This window comes from Nylanderia fulva, unplaced genomic scaffold (genome assembly GCF_048542155.1).
Source record: "Nylanderia fulva isolate GAGA-0341 unplaced genomic scaffold, ASM4854215v1 Scaffold16, whole genome shotgun sequence".
Taxonomy (NCBI): domain Eukaryota; kingdom Metazoa; phylum Arthropoda; class Insecta; order Hymenoptera; family Formicidae; genus Nylanderia; species Nylanderia fulva.
This window is the reverse complement of record NW_028189835.1, coordinates 2,737,956-2,757,335: the sequence shown is the minus strand read 5'-3', so window position 1 is coordinate 2,757,335 and position 19,380 is coordinate 2,737,956. Positions and strand designations below refer to the sequence as shown.

The window sequence follows — 19,380 nt, the reverse complement described above, 5'->3', positions numbered from 1 at the left end:
ATGATAATTAAAGAAACCATAAGTTGATTATTAGGCATCTGCATCAGGAAGACCTAAGAAAATGCATTAAAATATATTATATTTTTTCATATTTTTCATATATTTATATAATTTTTTTAATTTTTAATATTTCATATAATTTTTCATATATTTATATATTACGTATTTATAGACAAATAGCTCACAATAAATTATATATATTTTACAAATTGATCAAAACTAAAACTATCATTAGAATCAAAATGTATACATTTATATAGTATATAATTTACAATATATACATATATACGTGTTGCAAATATAAAAATATCGATCGACATAAATTGCTGGTAAAGAAATAGGCGATTTTCGTCTCTTCTCTCCAAGTCCCGACTAATTTTCGTCAGGAGACATGTTGAATATCAATTAGAATAATTCGTAAAGGGCGGATGCCCGATATACGTTGCGGTCCTTGATCGCGTTCACCCCCCCATTCATCGCCATATTTCGATCGCGGATCGCCCTTATTTTTAGGGAAGCGTCATTCTCATTGGACACGCACGTGCGCTCAGTCACGTGACGCGCGCGCGACAAGCTGTTACTGGTCGTTCGCGCCGGCCCTTTAACAGACGGCGCGCGCGACGTCATTAAAGTACGTCGGTGCGTCACGTGATCGCCGTGTCCGCCATCTTGGCAGTCTCGTCGACGGTGGGTTAAGAGGAACGGATCGGTGACGTCGCGCGTCGCGTCGCGTCTCTCGAATAAAACGCGCGAGGTGTCACGCAAGAGCAGGTCCACGAGCTACCACGGGAGCATCGCCGAGACGAGTAGTATCCCCGGATGATCACTGGGAGGCCGTCTGCACCGTCGCCGGGAGATTCGCCAAACACGACACGGTCAGTGCGAGTTTAAATAAGCGCGGCAATCCGACGATCGTGCGTGTCGTATCGCCTCGTCGTCGACAACGGCGTCGACGTGCAACGATGATCCCCGTTGTCGTCCCCCATGCGGATGACGGGGATATGGGGTCGCCGCGGCAGCTGTTCCACGACACGTCGGTCGCCGAGAAATGGCGGGAGCTCCGACCAGTTCATGCCTATGTGTATATATATATATATATGTGTGTGTGTATATATATCATATTATCGCATCGAGTGAATTGATCTGTCAGATTTTTACGACAGCTTTTTTTCTCGCGGATTCTCGGCGACGATTCACCAGGTGCCCGCGCGTCTCCTCTCTCTCCTTTTCTTATCGCCTCCCTCCCTTTTTTCTCCTTCCCTCTCCCACTCTCTCGTCATCATCCCGCGTGAGATCTGCTCCTATGAACGAATAAATCTCGACGCAAGGCCGTATAAACGACGGACACACGCTTGCATCGATAAACAATGCCAGAAACCCAAAATGGAGGCTAGGTAGGGAGTTTTGATGATAAACAGTAGCGTCTGTGTTAGCGTCCGAGTCCCCCGGGTCGTTGAATTTATTTTTGCGTTAAATTTATTTCGACTTTTTTTTTTTTTTTTTTTTTTTTTTTTTTTTTTTTTTTTTTGTTACAATTGATTTTGACATGTAAAATATACACGTAAAGATAAGAACATTTTCTTATATAACTGTCTGAAACCTGTATATATACGTTCCTTATCTCTATATATTTTTCGGTAGATGATTCATCGCGATAAAATCTTTTAAAAATGTTTGTTAATTGTTTCTTTCTTTTTTATTTTAATGAGTAAGAGATTTATAAATAGAAGAATTGAAGAATTATTATTGATTTATTTATTAATATTATTTATTCACTAATTTATTTATTTGTTTACAACACAAACTAGATATACATTTATTTATTTTTATTGAATTGAAGAATTATTTATTTATAGATAGAAGAATTGAAGAAATCGAAATTTTAGACAACTGTAGCCTCGTAGAACCAGATATTCTTGCATCTTTATATGTACTATAATAGAATCAGGGCACTGACCTCGTTATTTATGCTTCTTTTTGTGTTAACATTACCATAGTCGAAGAAACGAGGCTTGAACAATTCGTAAATCCATAAAATCGATATTTTTTTCAGAAATAACTAGCTTCAATATAAACTTATCTATATCTTAATTGAAATTGACAATTTAATTGATAATTAAAGTTAATTACGGTCCAATCATCGCTAATTTAAAAAAATTCTCATTTTAAAGTGCTTTTTAAGCGTAAATTTTAAATGTAAATTCACTCTACGAAAAAAGAATTTTTCTTTTATTCTCTAAAATAGATTGTGTTTAAATACTTGCTAATTGAAACACGATGTCAAATTACACGAGATGCACAATAAATTTACCAATGTCTAATATATATTAATTATAATGCTCACAATTTTAGCACGCGGTCTCGTTAGTCAATTATCGACCGAATTTTACGAGAATTTTTTTTCTTTAATTGTCAGACTAAAAGCTCTACGTGCTGCAAATTCTAAACTTGTGTTTACCACGGTAAAAGTATAACGGGGAGATTGAATTACGCGTGTTAAACAGATATGGTGAAATCGTGAGAAACGCACACTTTGCCGTTTCCAACAGTTTGCTTCCTTCTCGGTTGCTTCTCGCCTTAAGGGATTAGAAACGCCATAAACGTTCTGCAATTCTTTATTTATTGCGTTTTTTTTATTTCCAAGGATTATCGTATTCGGTAAAAGGGGGAAAAATTAAATCGACCGACTTCCATTGTGCAATTAATTGCAGAAATTTGTTTCCGTAACGAAAATAGCGTCGCATTTATAATCAATTGTCACAATCGCATTGCGAAGGAAGGAAACAAAATGTTTTTATGCAAATGCAACTGCAATTATAAAACGAACGAAAGGTCAACTCTGAATAACAGCTTTAATTGATTTAACTATGATTAAAATTATAGGTTTTCGTGTAAGATTTTAGGTAAATCGATTATCTGGAAGATCCATTTTGGACAGTCGTATCTAAAACGAGCTTCAGAAATCAAAGAATTAGATTTTCAAATCATTTTAAGTTTTGGAAAATAATCATAATATAATAATATTAATATATTATTTATATTATATTATAATTATTTATATTATATAATTATTATAATATATTATAATCAATGTTTTTTGTTAATCTAAATAAAATTATATAAATAATCATTTAAAGTTTTGACGTTATCTTATCTTTATATAGATGATAAAAATATGATGATAAAAATAATTTTATTTTGAAACGTAACACATAAAAATACTTTAGTAGTAGAATTTAAGCAGTATAATCGATAAAAATCTACAAATAAAAATATGAATATATATGAATATATATATATATATATATATATATTTCTTTATTATAATTTACATTTTTTTTTATAACTGTGTTAACATAAGTAATTTTATAAGTATGCTGTCTTCTAAGCTGGGCAATAAGTAATTTTATAAATAATATTATCTGGAAATTATCTATATAGATGAGTCGCTAAATAATTTTATTTTTTATCTATAGACATAATTAAAACAAAATCGTCTTTATCTTATCTAAGAGATAAATGTACATATTTTATCTCCTCTCTTGATCTAACTAATTTTAAAATTATCTAAACAACATTGATTATATTATAATTTTCGTTATACATGCATATATATATTCTCTTTTTAAATATATATTTTTATTTAAATGTTTAACCGTTAAATTAAACTATACTTTCCAAAAAGTACAATATATAAAAAGTTTGAGAAGAAGCTCTTGAATATACATATATTACGGAGCTTATCTCATTCTTGCGCCGATCCTTTCAATTCTTCTCTTGATGCAATTTATTGACCTAGAAACTCTCTCATGCAACGCTAAAGTTTAGAAGATTTTATTACAGATATATACGAATATCCAAGAGAGCAATATCTCCTCTAATAAGTTTAGACTTACTTTGGAAACGTTGCGTTTTGCTTCGCGGAGAGATATTTAATGTTGCGCGATGACGTAAGCAAAGGCACAAAGTAAGCGATTCTCGATATACTTTCCTTAAATATACATATGTATTTTAAGAAAAATATATCGGGGGGAGGGCAGGATTGCAAATTATATATATTATTGGAGAATTATGGTTCCGTAGAGTGCGAGGTGTGTTTGATAGCGCATATATATTTCCGAGAGCGTTCTCCCGTTATGACAGAGAGAGAAAGAGAGAAAAAAGGCTATTTAGCATACGGGGATTCGCTCTTACTTAACGGCTTTATTATTACTTTTATTATACGGCATTGATTTTGCGTGTAAACTTGGCAACGCTGTGTATACCGTCGGCGCACAGTAACGATTTCAACAGTTAAAAGCGTCATGCAGAGAAGACGAGAACCCCGAAATTGATTTCAAACGAATATGCGCTCGCCCTCACATTTATACAGAGCGTTTCGAAAACTGTCAGAGATCTTAAAGGCCTATTCTAGGGCTCAAAAAAAAGAAAAGAAGTCCTATAAACATGGGTCCAAAAATGAAAATTAGCATCTTCCTCATCCCACATCAAAATCGGATCAAACTGTCAAAATCGCGTGAAAATGAAGTATTCACTAGAAATTATTAGGCTGTCAAAATTTCAACTGTATAATGAATTTTTTTATTTTTCTTCTCCCAATTTTAGAGGGCATAATTAGGAAAAGGATTTTTTTTTCTTATTTTGAGCCCTAAAATATGCCCTTCAAATCTCTGACGTAGTTTTAGAAACACCTGGTATATGCATTCACAAACACGACCTCGCCGCCAACCGTCAAACAAATCGGAAATAAAAAAGGAAACGTGGGGCACCGCACACGAGATCTTCCGGAAAAAGCACTCGTTCTTCCGGAACTTCGAGAATTAATCGGATATTACGAAAGTTAATGGCTGATGTATATTTAATTAGTTATTAATCGATCATTTTTTTATTCTCGTTCTCTCCTATAATTAGAAACTTGTGGTAATCTAATCCGTTTTAATTAGCAATGAAAAAAAAAAAAAAGAATTGAGAACGTTTAAGGATCGAAGGACGTATAGAATTTCCTATTGTTTAGAAATTGATCTTCTTGTTGGATATTCAAAGAGATGACGTCATTGAAATATCAAATTTTATTATTTAATTTGCCCTTTATACGATAATATATATATATATATATATATATATATATATATATATATATATATTTATTTTATATGGAAATATTTACATATATACATATTTATTATCTACATATTTATCTTATATGCATTTTTAATTTCAATTTAAATTAATTTAAACCACAGGGAAGCGATTAATATACAAAAATCCTGCAAACTCTGACGTCAGCAGATATATTTCGATATCTCTCGTGCCTCTCCTTTCTATTAATGTTCCTTGAAATATATATATATATATATATATGTGTGTGTGTGTGTGTGTGTATAATATTATATATTATATATATATATATATATATATATATATATATATATATATATATTTCAAGAGATACTACTTTTTATCTCCTCCCTCATTCCTTATTAAAACAACAAAAAAAAAAGATAAAATAGCTTAGGATCTAAAGTCTTATATCCATTGACATATAAACGTAAAGTACTATAAATCGCGTCTAATGCGGATCCATCCTACATTGCATTCGCTTAGATCCGGCGCGCGATTGGTCGACGTGATTTTTCCATTCCACACACCCGTTACATATCACCCGTATTATGCGGATAGGCCTTTATACCCTACTAGACGATCCTGGGGCTGCGAGGGCACGAGTTTTTTTTTTCTCTCCACGCTCTCTTTCTCTCTTTCTCTCGCTTCCCGTTGCGACTGCCCTCTAGTGTCCCGATCATCATGAGATGAATGTGTTCACTCTATTTACAGGTTTTCCGAATAAATCGTGCGTAATCGCGCTGCTCTCCCCTCGCGCTAATTTGTGAACGAGTTGAGCGACACCGGATCCTGAAGAGAGAGAGAGAGAAAGAGTACTTGGATAAAATAACCGGACAGCGTCGTCGTCGTCGTCATCGCCGATGATGATGATGATGATGATGATAATGATGATGATGCGTCGTCCAACGCTCGCCTAGACAACCCCGTTGTCGCTCAGGTCGTCGTCGACGTCGTCTTCTCCTCGTTTCTACGTGAGTATACACACATCATCCCTGGGATTTTTTCTCACCCCGGGAAACGGAGCCGTCGACGGAGATCGAGCGAATTAATTACATTTCAAAAGGGGTCCTGGAAATTAACCTCAATCTCTCTGATGTCGAAAAGGACCGCATCCTCGGGGTGATACAAGGATCCCTCCTCGTATAGATTATATGTAATGCATTTTTTGATATGGATGCATTTTTGGATATCATTTTTTTTACGACCGCTCTCGGGGATGAGTGTCTTGGTGCGTACGTGTGACCGCGACCTAAGTGGCGCGCGATCGCGTCGTCGTGGACGAGCTTTTACATTCTGTGTGTGTGTGTGTCTCTCTCTCTCTCCCCCCTCTCTTTCTCTCCCCCTTCCCCCGTCTTCTACCCGCGCTCCTGCGCTCTCGAGCGCGCGTCGTCGCGTCCTCGGCAGTAGTGCATCGCGGAACCCGAGAGAGTGGGTCTTCTTCCTGACGAAGGGTATCTTCCGCGAGTTCATCGAGCCCTCGAGTGAGTGAGTGAGAGGAGACCACCCTCTCGCGAGAGGGGTTGAAGCGGCGCCAGGACGAAAGGTCCTTCCCGCAAACCCCAGCTTGGGAGTCGCCTCGAGTTTTTCGCGTCGCGTGCATCTTCTGCATACTCTGCGAGAGGGAGAGACCCGGTGGGAGTGCAGGGGGAGGGAGAAGGATAAAAAAAGTGCAGAAGTGCAGAAGAGCGCGCGCAAAGACGTTACGGTATCTCGCTTACTACGATCCTTCGCGATTCTTCAGGGTCCTCGTATACCAGGTTAGTGTCCAAGGGTCCTTAACTTAGCGCGGGAGAGTCGAGAGAGAGAAAGAAAGAAAGAAAGGTGGACGAGAAAGTGACGATCCTTCCTTCTTTCTTCTCCGCGAGTGGGTCGGCGTGGGCCCGGGAGTCGACCTGTCAAACTTGACGTTAAACCTCCAGGAAGCGCGGAGACTCACGCGACCGCGTGTTTTATAACCTTTAAAGTCTTCGGAGCGTCGCCTTCTCTCTTCTTCACTCCCAGATTCTTCTCTCCCGGCATCCTCCGCTTCCTCTTTCTGGACGACGCCGGGGTACGTCGCGAAAGGAACTCGTGAACGTCACGTTCGTGGACGACGACGTACCCTCGGGCGACATATATATATAATATATATATATATATATATATATATATGTATAATTAACTTTCTGGATCATTAAAAAATCAGTATCCTTGGACTTTTGTAAATGACAGATCGCCTTCCCGTCATTAATCATTAATATATTTTCATCATCATCGTCATCATCATCATCATCGTCATCATCATCATCATCATCATCATCGTCATCGGGTGCAGCATGTTGGACGCCTCGTTAAAAAGCTCAGCGCGCGCGCAGCCGACTGCGTTCACACACACACACACACACACACACACACACACACACACACACACACACACACACACACACACATTATACCCCGTGAGGTCTTGTTCCGAGTGTAGGAGGTAAGAGAGAAAAGAGAGAGAGAGAGAGGGAGAAAGAGACGGCAAGACACGGCGTGCACGGAGAGTCGAGGCCCACGACTGACTGACACTCGCTTAAGCTAGCGAAGCGCAGGTGACTGACTGACTGGGAGACGACGCTAACTTCAGGAGGCTCTCGGATACCCAGCCGAGAGGTTTAGTTTGCGCGTCCGTCCGTCCGTCTGTCTGTCTGTCTGTGTGTCTGTCTATCCGTCCGTCTGTCTGTCTGTCTGTCTGTCTTTCTTTCTCTGTCTGTCCGTCTGTTCGGTCTGTCCGTCCGTACATCCGGACATTTGCTCGTCAGTTTGTTCGCGAGTGCGGAGGAGAATTCGAGTGCTAGACGGGACGTTCCTGGGACGACGACGTCGTCGTCGTCATCGGCGTCGTGCTCGTCGTCATCGTCGGCGTCACCGTCATCGTCGCGTTCATTCTAAGGCCTCTCTCTCTTTCTCTTTCCCCTACCTCTCTCTCTCTCTCTCTCTTCTAGCTTCGGAGACGGCTGGTCGGAAGTTTGTTGGTTATGGGAGCGAGAGCGGACGCAAGTGCGGAATTCGCAGCGCCATTTTGAAAAATTCGGCCCCGCTAAAAATTCCTCCCTCCCGCACCCCCGCCCGCCTACCTGCCGCGAGGAGGCGGAGCGCCTCCCTCGTCTCATCTTCGTGCCTCGATCCGAGAGAGATTGTCATCAGCGTGTGATATCGTTAATTGTTTAGATCGACTGTGCGGCGGAAACGCGGTGGACTCATGGAAGGCACGTTGGAGGAGCCCGGTATTAAGGACTCTTCGCGGAGCAGTCCCGACAGGCACCTGAAAGGTGAGCATCATCTCTCCTTCGCGGCTCTTGCACTCTTGGCGAAACTCGTACTTTCGAATCTCTCGCAAAATCTCCCTGAGATTTATAGACTTTTTCTGTCATTGGAGTTCTCTCTAATTTTTTTTTTTTTTTTTTTTTTTTTTTTTATGTAAGAGATACTCTGAATCTAATTAATCTTTTATACATTAGGATGTTCATCAACTGGTTAATTGTGGGGTAGTGATTTTAGTTGTATATTTATTTTGAATTTTAGTTTTAACACTCTCTTTAATTATAATTTATACATTAATACTAGTATATTTTGTCATCGTTAAAAGGAAGAGTTATTTATATAGTAAATAATGTGTATATATTAAATATTTTATGATTACTTGCAGATATGATTATTCCAAATGGTGTCAACGGGAACTATAGTGCTGACAACGAAGAGTACATGGATATCAGTGACAGCGCAAGCCAGAATATGTCAAAAGAATTTATCACAGAAGATGAAGAGGGTGATGAAGAAGAGGATGGAGATGATGAAGAGGATGATGAGGATGGTCAGGATGAAGAGGAAGCAGTCGAGAATCAAGATGGAAAAAATGAAGATAGTGAGGAAAATGAAGCGCTAGGTAATAATAGTAAGGAGGGTGAAACATTTGATTCGAGAAATGATTTTAAAGTATCCGATGGTGTCAGTGAGACGAACAATTCTAGTGTAGTGTCTAAAACTGAATCCGAGTGTAAAAACGCATGTGAAGCTATGGAAGTAGACGAACAGAGTAACAATTCTGATGTCGAGTGTCTTGACGAAAGCATTACGGAAATACAATTGGATAATGACGATGTGTTCATCTCGAAAAAAACTGTCAGAAAGCAAGACCATGATATGTCATCAAATTGTAGCTGTGACAGTAGTGAACTTGCTGACAGCAGCATGGAGAAGTCGGATGTCAAGATGTGCGAGGAGAATGGAAGTTGTGGTAGTCCAGATATCGAAGAGATAACAGATAGCGCAAAGAATAATGGTCATAATGCTTCAGATCTACGCGCTCTCAAAGATCCCTCGAAACAAAGAAAACCACGAAAACAAATAGATCTTAGTAGTATTACGCCAAGAAGAAGTTCGCGCAATATTAAACGTACAAGCTACATAGAGAAAGAAATAGAAGAAGAAGTAGAAGACGACGATGGATCTGACATAGAAGAGATTAAGCCTGAAGATCCGTTAGCTTGTATCGACAGCAAGGACAAGGAGAATTCCAAACTAAAGTCACCACTGAAGAACAGTAAAACTACCATCGTCGTTAATGACACTAAGCGTCTGGTGGAGATTGCCGCTGGTAGTAAATCTGTCAAGGGTGGAAAGAAGGAACCTACATTAGTCATAATAGATACAAATTCGATTCTTTCAGGGCGCGGTGGAATCCCTGTAAGTAACAGCAAGCCTCATTCTATCTCCAATTCTAGCTCGTTTTCGGTTGTCCCCGTAGGCGGTATGACAACGCAGACGATGTATTCCAATATGAGGACGACCATCACGCCGGTACCAATGACTTCGAAGACGGCACAACTAAGTCCGAAAGCTAGTAGCATGACCACAGTTACGCCGACAGTACCACCGATTTTACCAACCCTGACCGATGACATGTTCGTGGTTGAAGCACCATCTTTCATAGTACCTTACGTATACGAGAAACCACCTCTAAGACCGTTAAAAGAATTTGTTTCCAAATTGGAAAAGAGCATTGAGGAGAGAGAGAAGGAGTTGAAGAAACTCATTGATGAAATTAAGGATAACGAAGAAAATAAGGAGGATTCCTTGGATATTCTTAAGAAGGGCAATGAAAAGTCTGACGAGAGTGAAAGCGAGGGACGAAGCAAGAAAGAGGGCGACGACAGAGGAAGTGATAATTCAATAGACTTGACCGAGCATGGATTTAGTAGTGTAGGTGACAGACAGAGCGAACTAAGGCAAGATGACAAGAATAAAATACTAACATACTTCGATTTACCGCTGGGCAAGTTTTTCATGCAGATCGGAATGAATCTTGTACAAGAGTTTGTGCAAACTGATCTCTTACGGACTCAAAAGCGTAAGCAAGGCAAGGGTAGCACATCGGCCGAGACTCAATTAGCTATAAATTCGCTCATCAAGAATCTAGAGTTTAGTAAAGAGAATAACGAACCATTCCATTTAGAGCTGAAGAAATGCGAGTTCTGTAGTTTTAAAACGGAATCGATATTAGTCATGCAGCATCATCTAGAGACTCCGCATATGCGCAACTACGTTTACAAGTGTAACTTCTGTCCGATGGAGGTACGCAGTCCCCACGATATCCTATATCACATGGAGGCGGAGCACAATACTCGCGGCAGACTGGAGCGCGGCCCGGCTTTCCACCAGTGTCCGAATTGTCCGTTCGAGGACAATCAGAAGGGCAAACTGACGCGGCACATTCTTGCCTGTTCGAAAAAATTCCGCCCGGAAAGAAACTTGGAATCTGCTGCGGATTGGGAACCACCGGCCAAGATACCGAGACTAAATCGCGCGCGACCGGTCGGACCGGCTAATCCGAGCGCCCTCGCCGCGATGGCGATGAGCGCCAAGGGTCCGCAACCGCTCTTACCAAAATTACTACCGGCGCCGATCACGGGTCGTGGAAGAGGCCGACCGCCGATGCAGCCGAGATATTCCGATCTGAAAACGTTGCGACCGGGTACTACTACAATGCGACAAGGTACATTTTTACAAACCTAACAATATGAAAAAATGTATTTCTTACACTGAACATTTTTAGAATCATGTAATACATATATTACAGATTATTATACATTATATATATTTTTCTCATTATATTATATTTAATATATTATAATATATAGATATTATATTGATGAAATCGCGTTTCAGACAATGTCGCAGGAATGATGTATCGTCCCACATCTTCCGGTTTATTGGTACCTACGTCATACCAGTTTGGTAGTAATCAAATATTCCAGGTAAAAACATTTATTCTTTATATTTTATATTTCTCGCTATGCATACGCAGACACTAACAATTAAACTTGGCGACGAATTTATAAAGTGAAATTCGATTGGCCAGAATTGAAGCGGAAAGAGAAAATTGTAAATTTGTTCTTCGTATAAAATCGAAGAGAGAGAGTATGTTGTAAGAAGTGAGCGAAACGAGTTTTTAATTAAAAATATTCATGTCGCCGTCTGTTTCCCATTATTATTTATTTTTAGAAGGAGCTTGGCGCATAGTAAATATAATTTATCGTAAATTGACGTATTTATATATAATTTTTGTGATTAAAATATGTGCTTGAACGGATGTTGAAAATCGTGACAAATGTCCCTTCTTAATGCTCTTAAATTTAAATTTCAATATATGTTTAAGAAAGCCACAATTCACATATATGTTGCATAAAAGTCAAAGTATTTTTTCATATAAAATTATATCTATATGCACACTACAAGGTTACACTATAATACTATCTGTTGAAATTTCTAAAAAATTTCTTTAACAGCGCACACATATCGTTTTATTTTATTGCGCATTCATATCTTATGTAACAATTTTTAACAAAAACAGAATAGTATAAACTACATTAAAGTATATTTATAATACTGTTGTATAAATTAAAATCGAAGCAAGGGTGGAAAAGCTTTCAAATATATTTAATATTTGATATATGCACTAAAATATAAATATTAACTTATAAGAACTAATTTTTTATCAATAAACAGTTATTTTTAATTATTTTGATATAGAAGAAATTATTATCAATTTATTATTTGCGAGATATTATATGACAAACACTCAAACTTGTATGAAACATCCCTTACATCTTTGCAAGAAGACAAGATTATATGTTAACTTTTGAGTAAAATTTATATAGTGTCGTTTTGTTTGTCATATTTAAATTATTTTTTACATAATAAAAATGTATTAATGTTTTGCAATGTAGTGCATTTTCCGAATTTTTTGTAATACTAAAAATGTGCGTACACACTCAAACTGTCACACTTTAAATACACTCGAGAGGCTCTTAAGAACTAGTAAAAAAGATATATGGGTGGTGGCAGGTGGTGGGTGGTTCTGGGACTGTCATGTCGGCTGTCTCGGGAGTGAGTAGCAGTAGCGGCGGCAGTTCCGGTCAACCCACACCAATTGCACTTGTACCCAACGTAATCGACTCTCTGTCTAGGTTGTCCTCATCACAGGTAAATAAATATTGGAAAGTAACCGGGGAGAGAGTGTAACTGATTTCGTGATAAATGTGAGATCGCATGAATGATATGTTTTGCAGGGGTGCAAAAGAAAGGCTTTTTCATAACACTGTTCAAGTCTCTGATTGTTAAGTGAATTTATAGTAGCTTAGAAGTCTTAACACTCACTTAATGTACATGACAACATATTTTTCTTCACATATTTGTCATATTATTCCTTTGGATCAATGTTATATACTATCTCTCTGCATAATTACTGTAGTAATATTCAAAAGCTAAATGTTTATGTATATTCTCAAAATATTTTACCCTTTTATTCGTGTGGCATAACAGCATAAAAGATATTTATTTTAATCTTTAAAGAAATAATAAATTGTTATATAGTCGTAAAAAATTAATAAGATTGAGAAACAACTTTTAAAAATAAAATTATGATTTAATTGTAAAATTCGATAAAAGAATACACACACATACACATTATATGAAGATAAGAGTAATCTGAAAAATGACGTAAAATTTTTCAGGTGGATATTACTAATGAAATATACATATATGATTTATGAGAGTAACGTTACATCGATGAGTTTGTATATCCTAAATAACACAAGTACTTTATATTTTTCAGAACACAACAACCAGCCCGAAAAACCCTACAGCAAAGCTGTTAAGTCAGCCGAGTATATCTATTACTCCATTACCACGTACGACATCTCAAACCTCCATTCCAGGATCAGGAACTTCTTCAAAATCTGGAGGGAAAAATACATTTGTTATATGTGAAATTTGTGATGGATATATTAAGGCAAGTGTAATAAATCTACATACTTTTATTTCATATTTTAATCAGAGCTACATTCAAAAGTTGATGTTTTATTTTACTTTTTTAAAGAAGAAATACGAATATTTTATTAAAATACTTTTTTATAATTATTGAATAGAATATATTCCAATTTAATCTAAATTGTTATAAATTGAGTTTATAGAGTTTATATTTCAAATTCGTAATAATAATTTAAAAAATATATTTCTGACTGTATTTTATATATGTATATATGTATATGTATATATTTATTTATTTATTTATTTATTACATATATATTACTATATATTACATAACTATTATATTACTGACAAAATTTAATATAATGGATGATAAAATTATAATGCTTATTAGCAAATATAAAACCATTATGAATACATTAGCATATATTTTCAAAATAGTTTTCATTACATTTTATCATTTATTTTAGGATCTAGAACAATTACGAAATCACATGCAATGGATCCACAAAGTAAAAATACATCCAAAGATGATTTATAATAGACCTCCATTAAACTGCCAGAAATGCCAATTCCGATTTTTCACAGATCAGGTAAAATTTTGATATGATTAATTGATGTACATATTAATGTGTTTAATTAATAAACATGAGAAATTCTTAAAAATAATTAATTATAATTAAAATATGAAACATTATTATTTTTTTGCACATATAGAAAAATACATATCGACATTTTTTGTCATATTTTGTTTACATTTTACAATTTTAATAAAATATACATGTTAGATGAAATTTGATCGCGTTGCCCTTATTCTAACAAAGTCTATTAACGAAAATAATTGCATGGTAATTAAATGTTTTAATAGGGCTTGGAAAGACACTTATTGGGATCTCACGGGCTGGTCACATCCAGCATGCAAGAAGCGGCAAATAAAGGAAAAGATGCTGGTCGTTGTCCGGCTTGTGGCAGAGTAAGTCTATCTTTTTTTTTTCCAAATAAAATTACTTATTTTTGAGAGAAAGCGAAAAACATAAACAAAGACACAAACGATGAACCAGTAGTTGAGAATTATGCATATTTCGCAGGTATATCAATGGAAATTATTAAATCATGTTGCTCGTGATCACGGGATGACATTAAAGCCGGCACATCTATCGTATAAGTGTACAGTTTGCACTGCCACATTCGGAATGTACAAGCAATTCGAGAATCACGTGTACTCGGCGCATAGTGTCGTGGCGAAGAGAGTGATGGATAAGAAGAATGCGCCAGCATCTCCATCGTCTAGATCGAACGACTCGCTTCTAAAACCATTGAAGATCAACGACGAGATTACGATTATCCCACAACCAGCGAAACCTACAACTAGATCCGGTGCAACTCAAGGCAGGGGAAAATAGCAATGATGAGCTTGAGTGATACTTGTGTCTTGTCCGATCGAATTTCGCATAACTCTTTGTGGTACTCCATACCAATCACTGACAAATGTACAGTGATTAACGTGCCGTGTACATGTGTATACTATTCTTAAGATGCGAATTTTAAAAACATCTAAACGGGAAAAACATAAGGAAAGGAAACAAAAAAAAAAGAAAGAAAAAGGAAAGAATACACGACTCTTTTATGACGACAGAAATCTAGTTGATTGCATAACAATATTCCATCAATGATTACACCGATATATTTATTTAAGAATTTTTATTGTTGTTATCGGACCTACATAAAATAGACTGTAAAAAACATTAAAGGGTGGCCTTCAGTCTGACTCCTTGGTTAACTCCTAGAGCTGCATACTCCCGACCTATAAACGCCTATGTGTAACACGGACTCATTCGCGCGCGAATATAGAGTATATCTGCATTCGATACGTTGCAATGCGTGCGGATTACTCTCTTACATAGCGAATTCTCTATAATGTAAATTCTTTTTCTAAGATAAATATATATTCGAATTTATTCTATTTTGTTATTGACTCTAATATGATTACTCGCGGGACAATGAAGCTGTCCTCAATCTCCGGTTTGATAAGACATCATGTTTGCGGAACGTTTTCCGAATGATATACGATGCGATAAATTATATTAATTGACCAGAGTGCCCTCGACTGTCACGCGAATCTATAGTACACAGGTACTAACGACAAGTGTATACTACCACATACGGTTCTTTAAATCGTATAGATACTGTATTCTCATTTCGCCATCATACGTTTTTTAATTAACAGTTAGTGAAATTATCGTCATTATCTTTATTTATGATATTTCATAACTGTGTGTATGGAATAATTTATGGTGTATAACACGAGAAACAATATTTCTTTTTTTAAAATTGAAATTTGTGTAAATTGTATATCTTATATATTACTATAAGTTTGACCTTTCCTTCCCCGCCTTTAGTCACGTATATCGTAATAAAACAGAGAAATATTCGGTTTTATTTTTGCGCTCTTATAAGAACAAACAAAAATGTACATTAACATAGGATATAATATAAAGAAATATATCAATAAAATAGGCTGGCACACAAAACACACACTCGTGTATACATTTTTTCTGATAAAACGATAAACGTGAATATAAAACGGAACATTGATCCTGTTAGCACACAATGCGACGCATACATCATTTATATATGTATATATATAATATAAAACGTTCGCAAAAACAACGTATTATATATATAAATATGTAAAATTATAATAGTATAGAGCAATAGTGTAATACAAGAAGAGACTATTCATTTCATTTTCTTCTTGTATACACTCTCCGGAACGATTATAGGATTATCATCAATATGTAGATAGTCGTTAAAGAAAATTAACGCGGATTTAATTTAGTAATTTCAATTTGTCCCGATAATTTTTGTACGTTATTGTAGGATATAATTTTAGAGGGAAAAAACCGTAATCAATGAAAAAAAAAGAAAGATGGTGCGTTTTTGCACTGTATGGCTGTATTATTTAATTCTGCTACCTTGCCGAACGCTTATGGCAAGCCATGTTGGTAAAACTAAGAAACAGACATAATTACAGAAATATATAGTTTATTGTAATAATTTGTACAATATTATATGATTACAAAAATAAAGTGTACCAACATTGAACTAAAATTCAATATGTGCAATATGAGCTATGCTTTGAAACTTACTATTATTCATAAAAACCGCAACAAAGTTTGTGATCTAAGTAAGTAAGAAAGCACAGAGTCCCATATATTTCAAAACTTACATTGTCCGCTCCATTAGAAAGTATATTAAAAAAAATTATGATTATAATTATATAATGCATCTGTAATTATACGAGAGTATTCTAGGAATATATCTCACTTTCTCTTCTTCTTTATTAAATATCCAAAATATATAACTCTTAAAATTTTAATATATTTTAAATAAAGTAAAATAAAAGTGCTGAAACAACTACCTATTTATCCCAAAAAATTTAGAATGAAAAAGCATACTAAAAATAAGAAATAAAACAAGATTAAATTACTAGAAAGAATACCTTGTATATAATTGATAGGTATTTCATGTATGTAAGAAAATTATAATATAAACAGATTTGCAAATTACATTAATTGTGACAAATTTGTTTTATTTATAGATATTTTAGATCTCATTTATTTGATATACATTATTTAAAAATTCTTAAATATTGTGTATAATTCTTTTAATGAATAATTCATATACAATTTATATAAGGAATTCGAAATTTGTTTTATATATAATTATTAAAATATTTTACCATGTATTTAATAATTATCATTAAACATATTTTATGTAATGTGCTGTAAAAGCTCCTGCTATTTAATTTATTTATGTAGTTTGGAAAAATGACTACACACATATACAGTTGTATTTTTCATTTTGTTTTATGTAAATGTACATTTTAATCGATAAATTTAATATTCAAAATGGAAATCAAAGTAAGACTGATCAAAGTTATTAATGCGGATATATCCATCTTCTCCACCTGTGGAATAACTACGACCATTGGGATGAAAAGCGAGAGAATTAATGGGTCCAAAGTGCCCTTTCAAACGTGCAAATTCTTCTTCAAACACTAAATGAAAGAATCGCGAATCAAATTTGCCTTGTCGTGCGGACGTTGTAGTAACATCCATAGCGTCTTGACCACCACCAAGGACCACCTGTAGAAAAATATTTAACATATTGTAATGTTCGCAAGAAATTTATTTTTCCTAATTGCAATTATACTAATTTCTACTTTATGTTCTCCAAAAAAATTCCAAGATAGTACATAATAATAGAAATACAAATCTCTTACATGATCGAAAATTGGCGATATTGTGGCCGAATTTACTGGTCTCTCTGTCTTATATGTCTTCAATAACACCAAGGATTCACTGTCAAAAAGTTTAGCCGTGTGATCTTTAGATGCTGTTACAAACATGGTACCATCTTTATTGCATTGCATATCATTTATCTGTGATTTGTGACCTTTGACACTGGACAACTTCTTCCCTGTCTGTAAGTGTCATAAACAGTATAGCAAACTATCGAGTATTTCCATGATCGTTATCACTATAACATATAAAGACACTTGCCCTGACATCCCAGAGCTTAATCTCGCCATCCTCGTGACCTGTAATAATAGTCTCGTCCAGGGCACCCCATAATATAGCAGATATTCTAGGACCATTGACGGCGATCCTAGAGATCGCATCTTCCTGTGATAATGTAGAATCAACATTCCGCACATCCATAATAAACATCTCACACTGATGACCTAAGGCTTTATCAGTAGAGAATACTGCAAGGTTTGCTGAATAACTGAAACCGCAGGCTCTTACAGAACTGTTTGTGCTCAACTGACCTATCTCCTTGCCTAAATAACAATTACACAAAATTATATACACATTTATATATACAATTATATACACATTTATATATACATTGCATATGCAAGCGAAATGTATCGTGTCCATTTTTGTATACAAACCAGTTTGACAATCCCAAACTCTCAGGGTATTATCACCACTGCCAGATAATAATCGCGTGGTGTCCCAGTTGACATCAATGCACCATACGGAACCGTTGTGTCCATTGAAAGTCCCAAGACGTTCTCCATTCAAAGCGTACCAGACGTTAGGCTGTTTATCCTTGCTGGCGGAGAACAACAAATCTCCCTCTCTATTGTATTTTATTTTCGTGATAGCACGCTCGTGCCCGTGCAACATCAAGGGTTTCTGCAGCAAACAATTCCCTTTACTCATATACATCAGTACATACATAGGAAAAAGATTGACAACTGTAACTTTGATATATATTGTAGTGTTTTGTGCCTTTATTAAATATAAAATTGTTTGACACTTCCTCTATTCTTTTTGAAAATACTAAATTATCTTGTTAATTTCCCTAAGAAAGGTCCAGGTAATATGACAAATGTATCTATCTATAATTGAGGTTATATTGGCACATGTTTTATTAGCCTCAATACAACACAGATTTCATTAAAAAATCAATAATAAATATATATTAATGTAAGATTAAAGCGAACTAACCATTTCGTGGCGTTTTGCTCGATTCCACTTTTGATTTCACTCGATTCTTTATTATCTTACGACACAATTTCGCGAGAATCCATTCACCGAGGAAGATCGCGGTTGAGAAAGATGTGAGGTTATGTTCGAGCGACAAAACATGGCTGCATTCTCGATTGGTCATCGAATAGAAAATATCTAGAACCTATGTCGGCGATTCGCTCTAGGAAAAATATCCTGCGTTCTGATTGGACGATAGGAAACTCGGAATTTATAGAGATTGTTTAATTAAAGGATAAATAAATAATAAATAAATAATAAATATAAACAAATAAATAATATATAAATGATTAATAATAATCTAAATAAATAATAAATAAATAAATAATAAATAAATAAATAATAAATAAATAATTAATAAATAATAAATAATATATAAATAAATAATAATAATATATAAATA

At 35.5% G+C, this 19,380-nt stretch overlaps 2 protein-coding genes across 8 annotated transcripts; one reads left to right on the top strand and one right to left on the bottom strand.

The window, feature by feature from the left end:
• The first annotated feature begins 651 nt into the window (after window positions 1-651).
• On the top strand, window positions 652-16,527 carry MEP-1 (zinc finger protein MEP-1). Of its 7 annotated transcripts, XM_029314758.2 has the most exons (10): window positions 814-875; window positions 5,833-6,092; window positions 8,317-8,417; window positions 8,795-11,140; window positions 11,314-11,402; window positions 12,493-12,630; window positions 13,262-13,438; window positions 13,887-14,009; window positions 14,285-14,389; window positions 14,505-16,527. In XM_029314758.2, exons 3-10 carry the CDS (start codon window positions 8,348-8,350, stop codon window positions 14,817-14,819), a joined length of 3,363 nt encoding a protein of 1,120 aa, XP_029170591.1. In that variant the 5' UTR covers window positions 814-875; window positions 5,833-6,092; window positions 8,317-8,347; the 3' UTR covers window positions 14,820-16,527. The 7 variants fall into 7 exon arrangements, with proteins under 7 accessions (XP_029170590.1, XP_029170596.1, XP_029170591.1 ...); XM_029314757.2 differs by lacking the exon at window positions 5,833-6,092 and having other exon boundaries at window positions 652-875; XM_085480808.1 differs by lacking the exons at window positions 814-875; window positions 5,833-6,092 and adding an exon at window positions 6,518-6,602.
• Window positions 16,528-17,261: 734 nt separating this feature from the next.
• eIF3i (eukaryotic translation initiation factor 3 subunit I) lies at window positions 17,262-19,072 on the bottom strand. The gene is made up of 5 exons (XM_029314907.2): window positions 18,939-19,072; window positions 18,377-18,623; window positions 17,982-18,262; window positions 17,702-17,902; window positions 17,262-17,564 (listed from the first exon to the last, which is right to left on the bottom strand). The coding sequence occupies exons 1-5, from the start codon at window positions 18,939-18,941 to the stop codon at window positions 17,316-17,318; spliced, it is 981 nt and encodes a 326-aa protein (XP_029170740.1). The 5' UTR covers window positions 18,942-19,072; the 3' UTR covers window positions 17,262-17,315.
• Window positions 19,073-19,380: the final 308 nt, after the last annotated feature.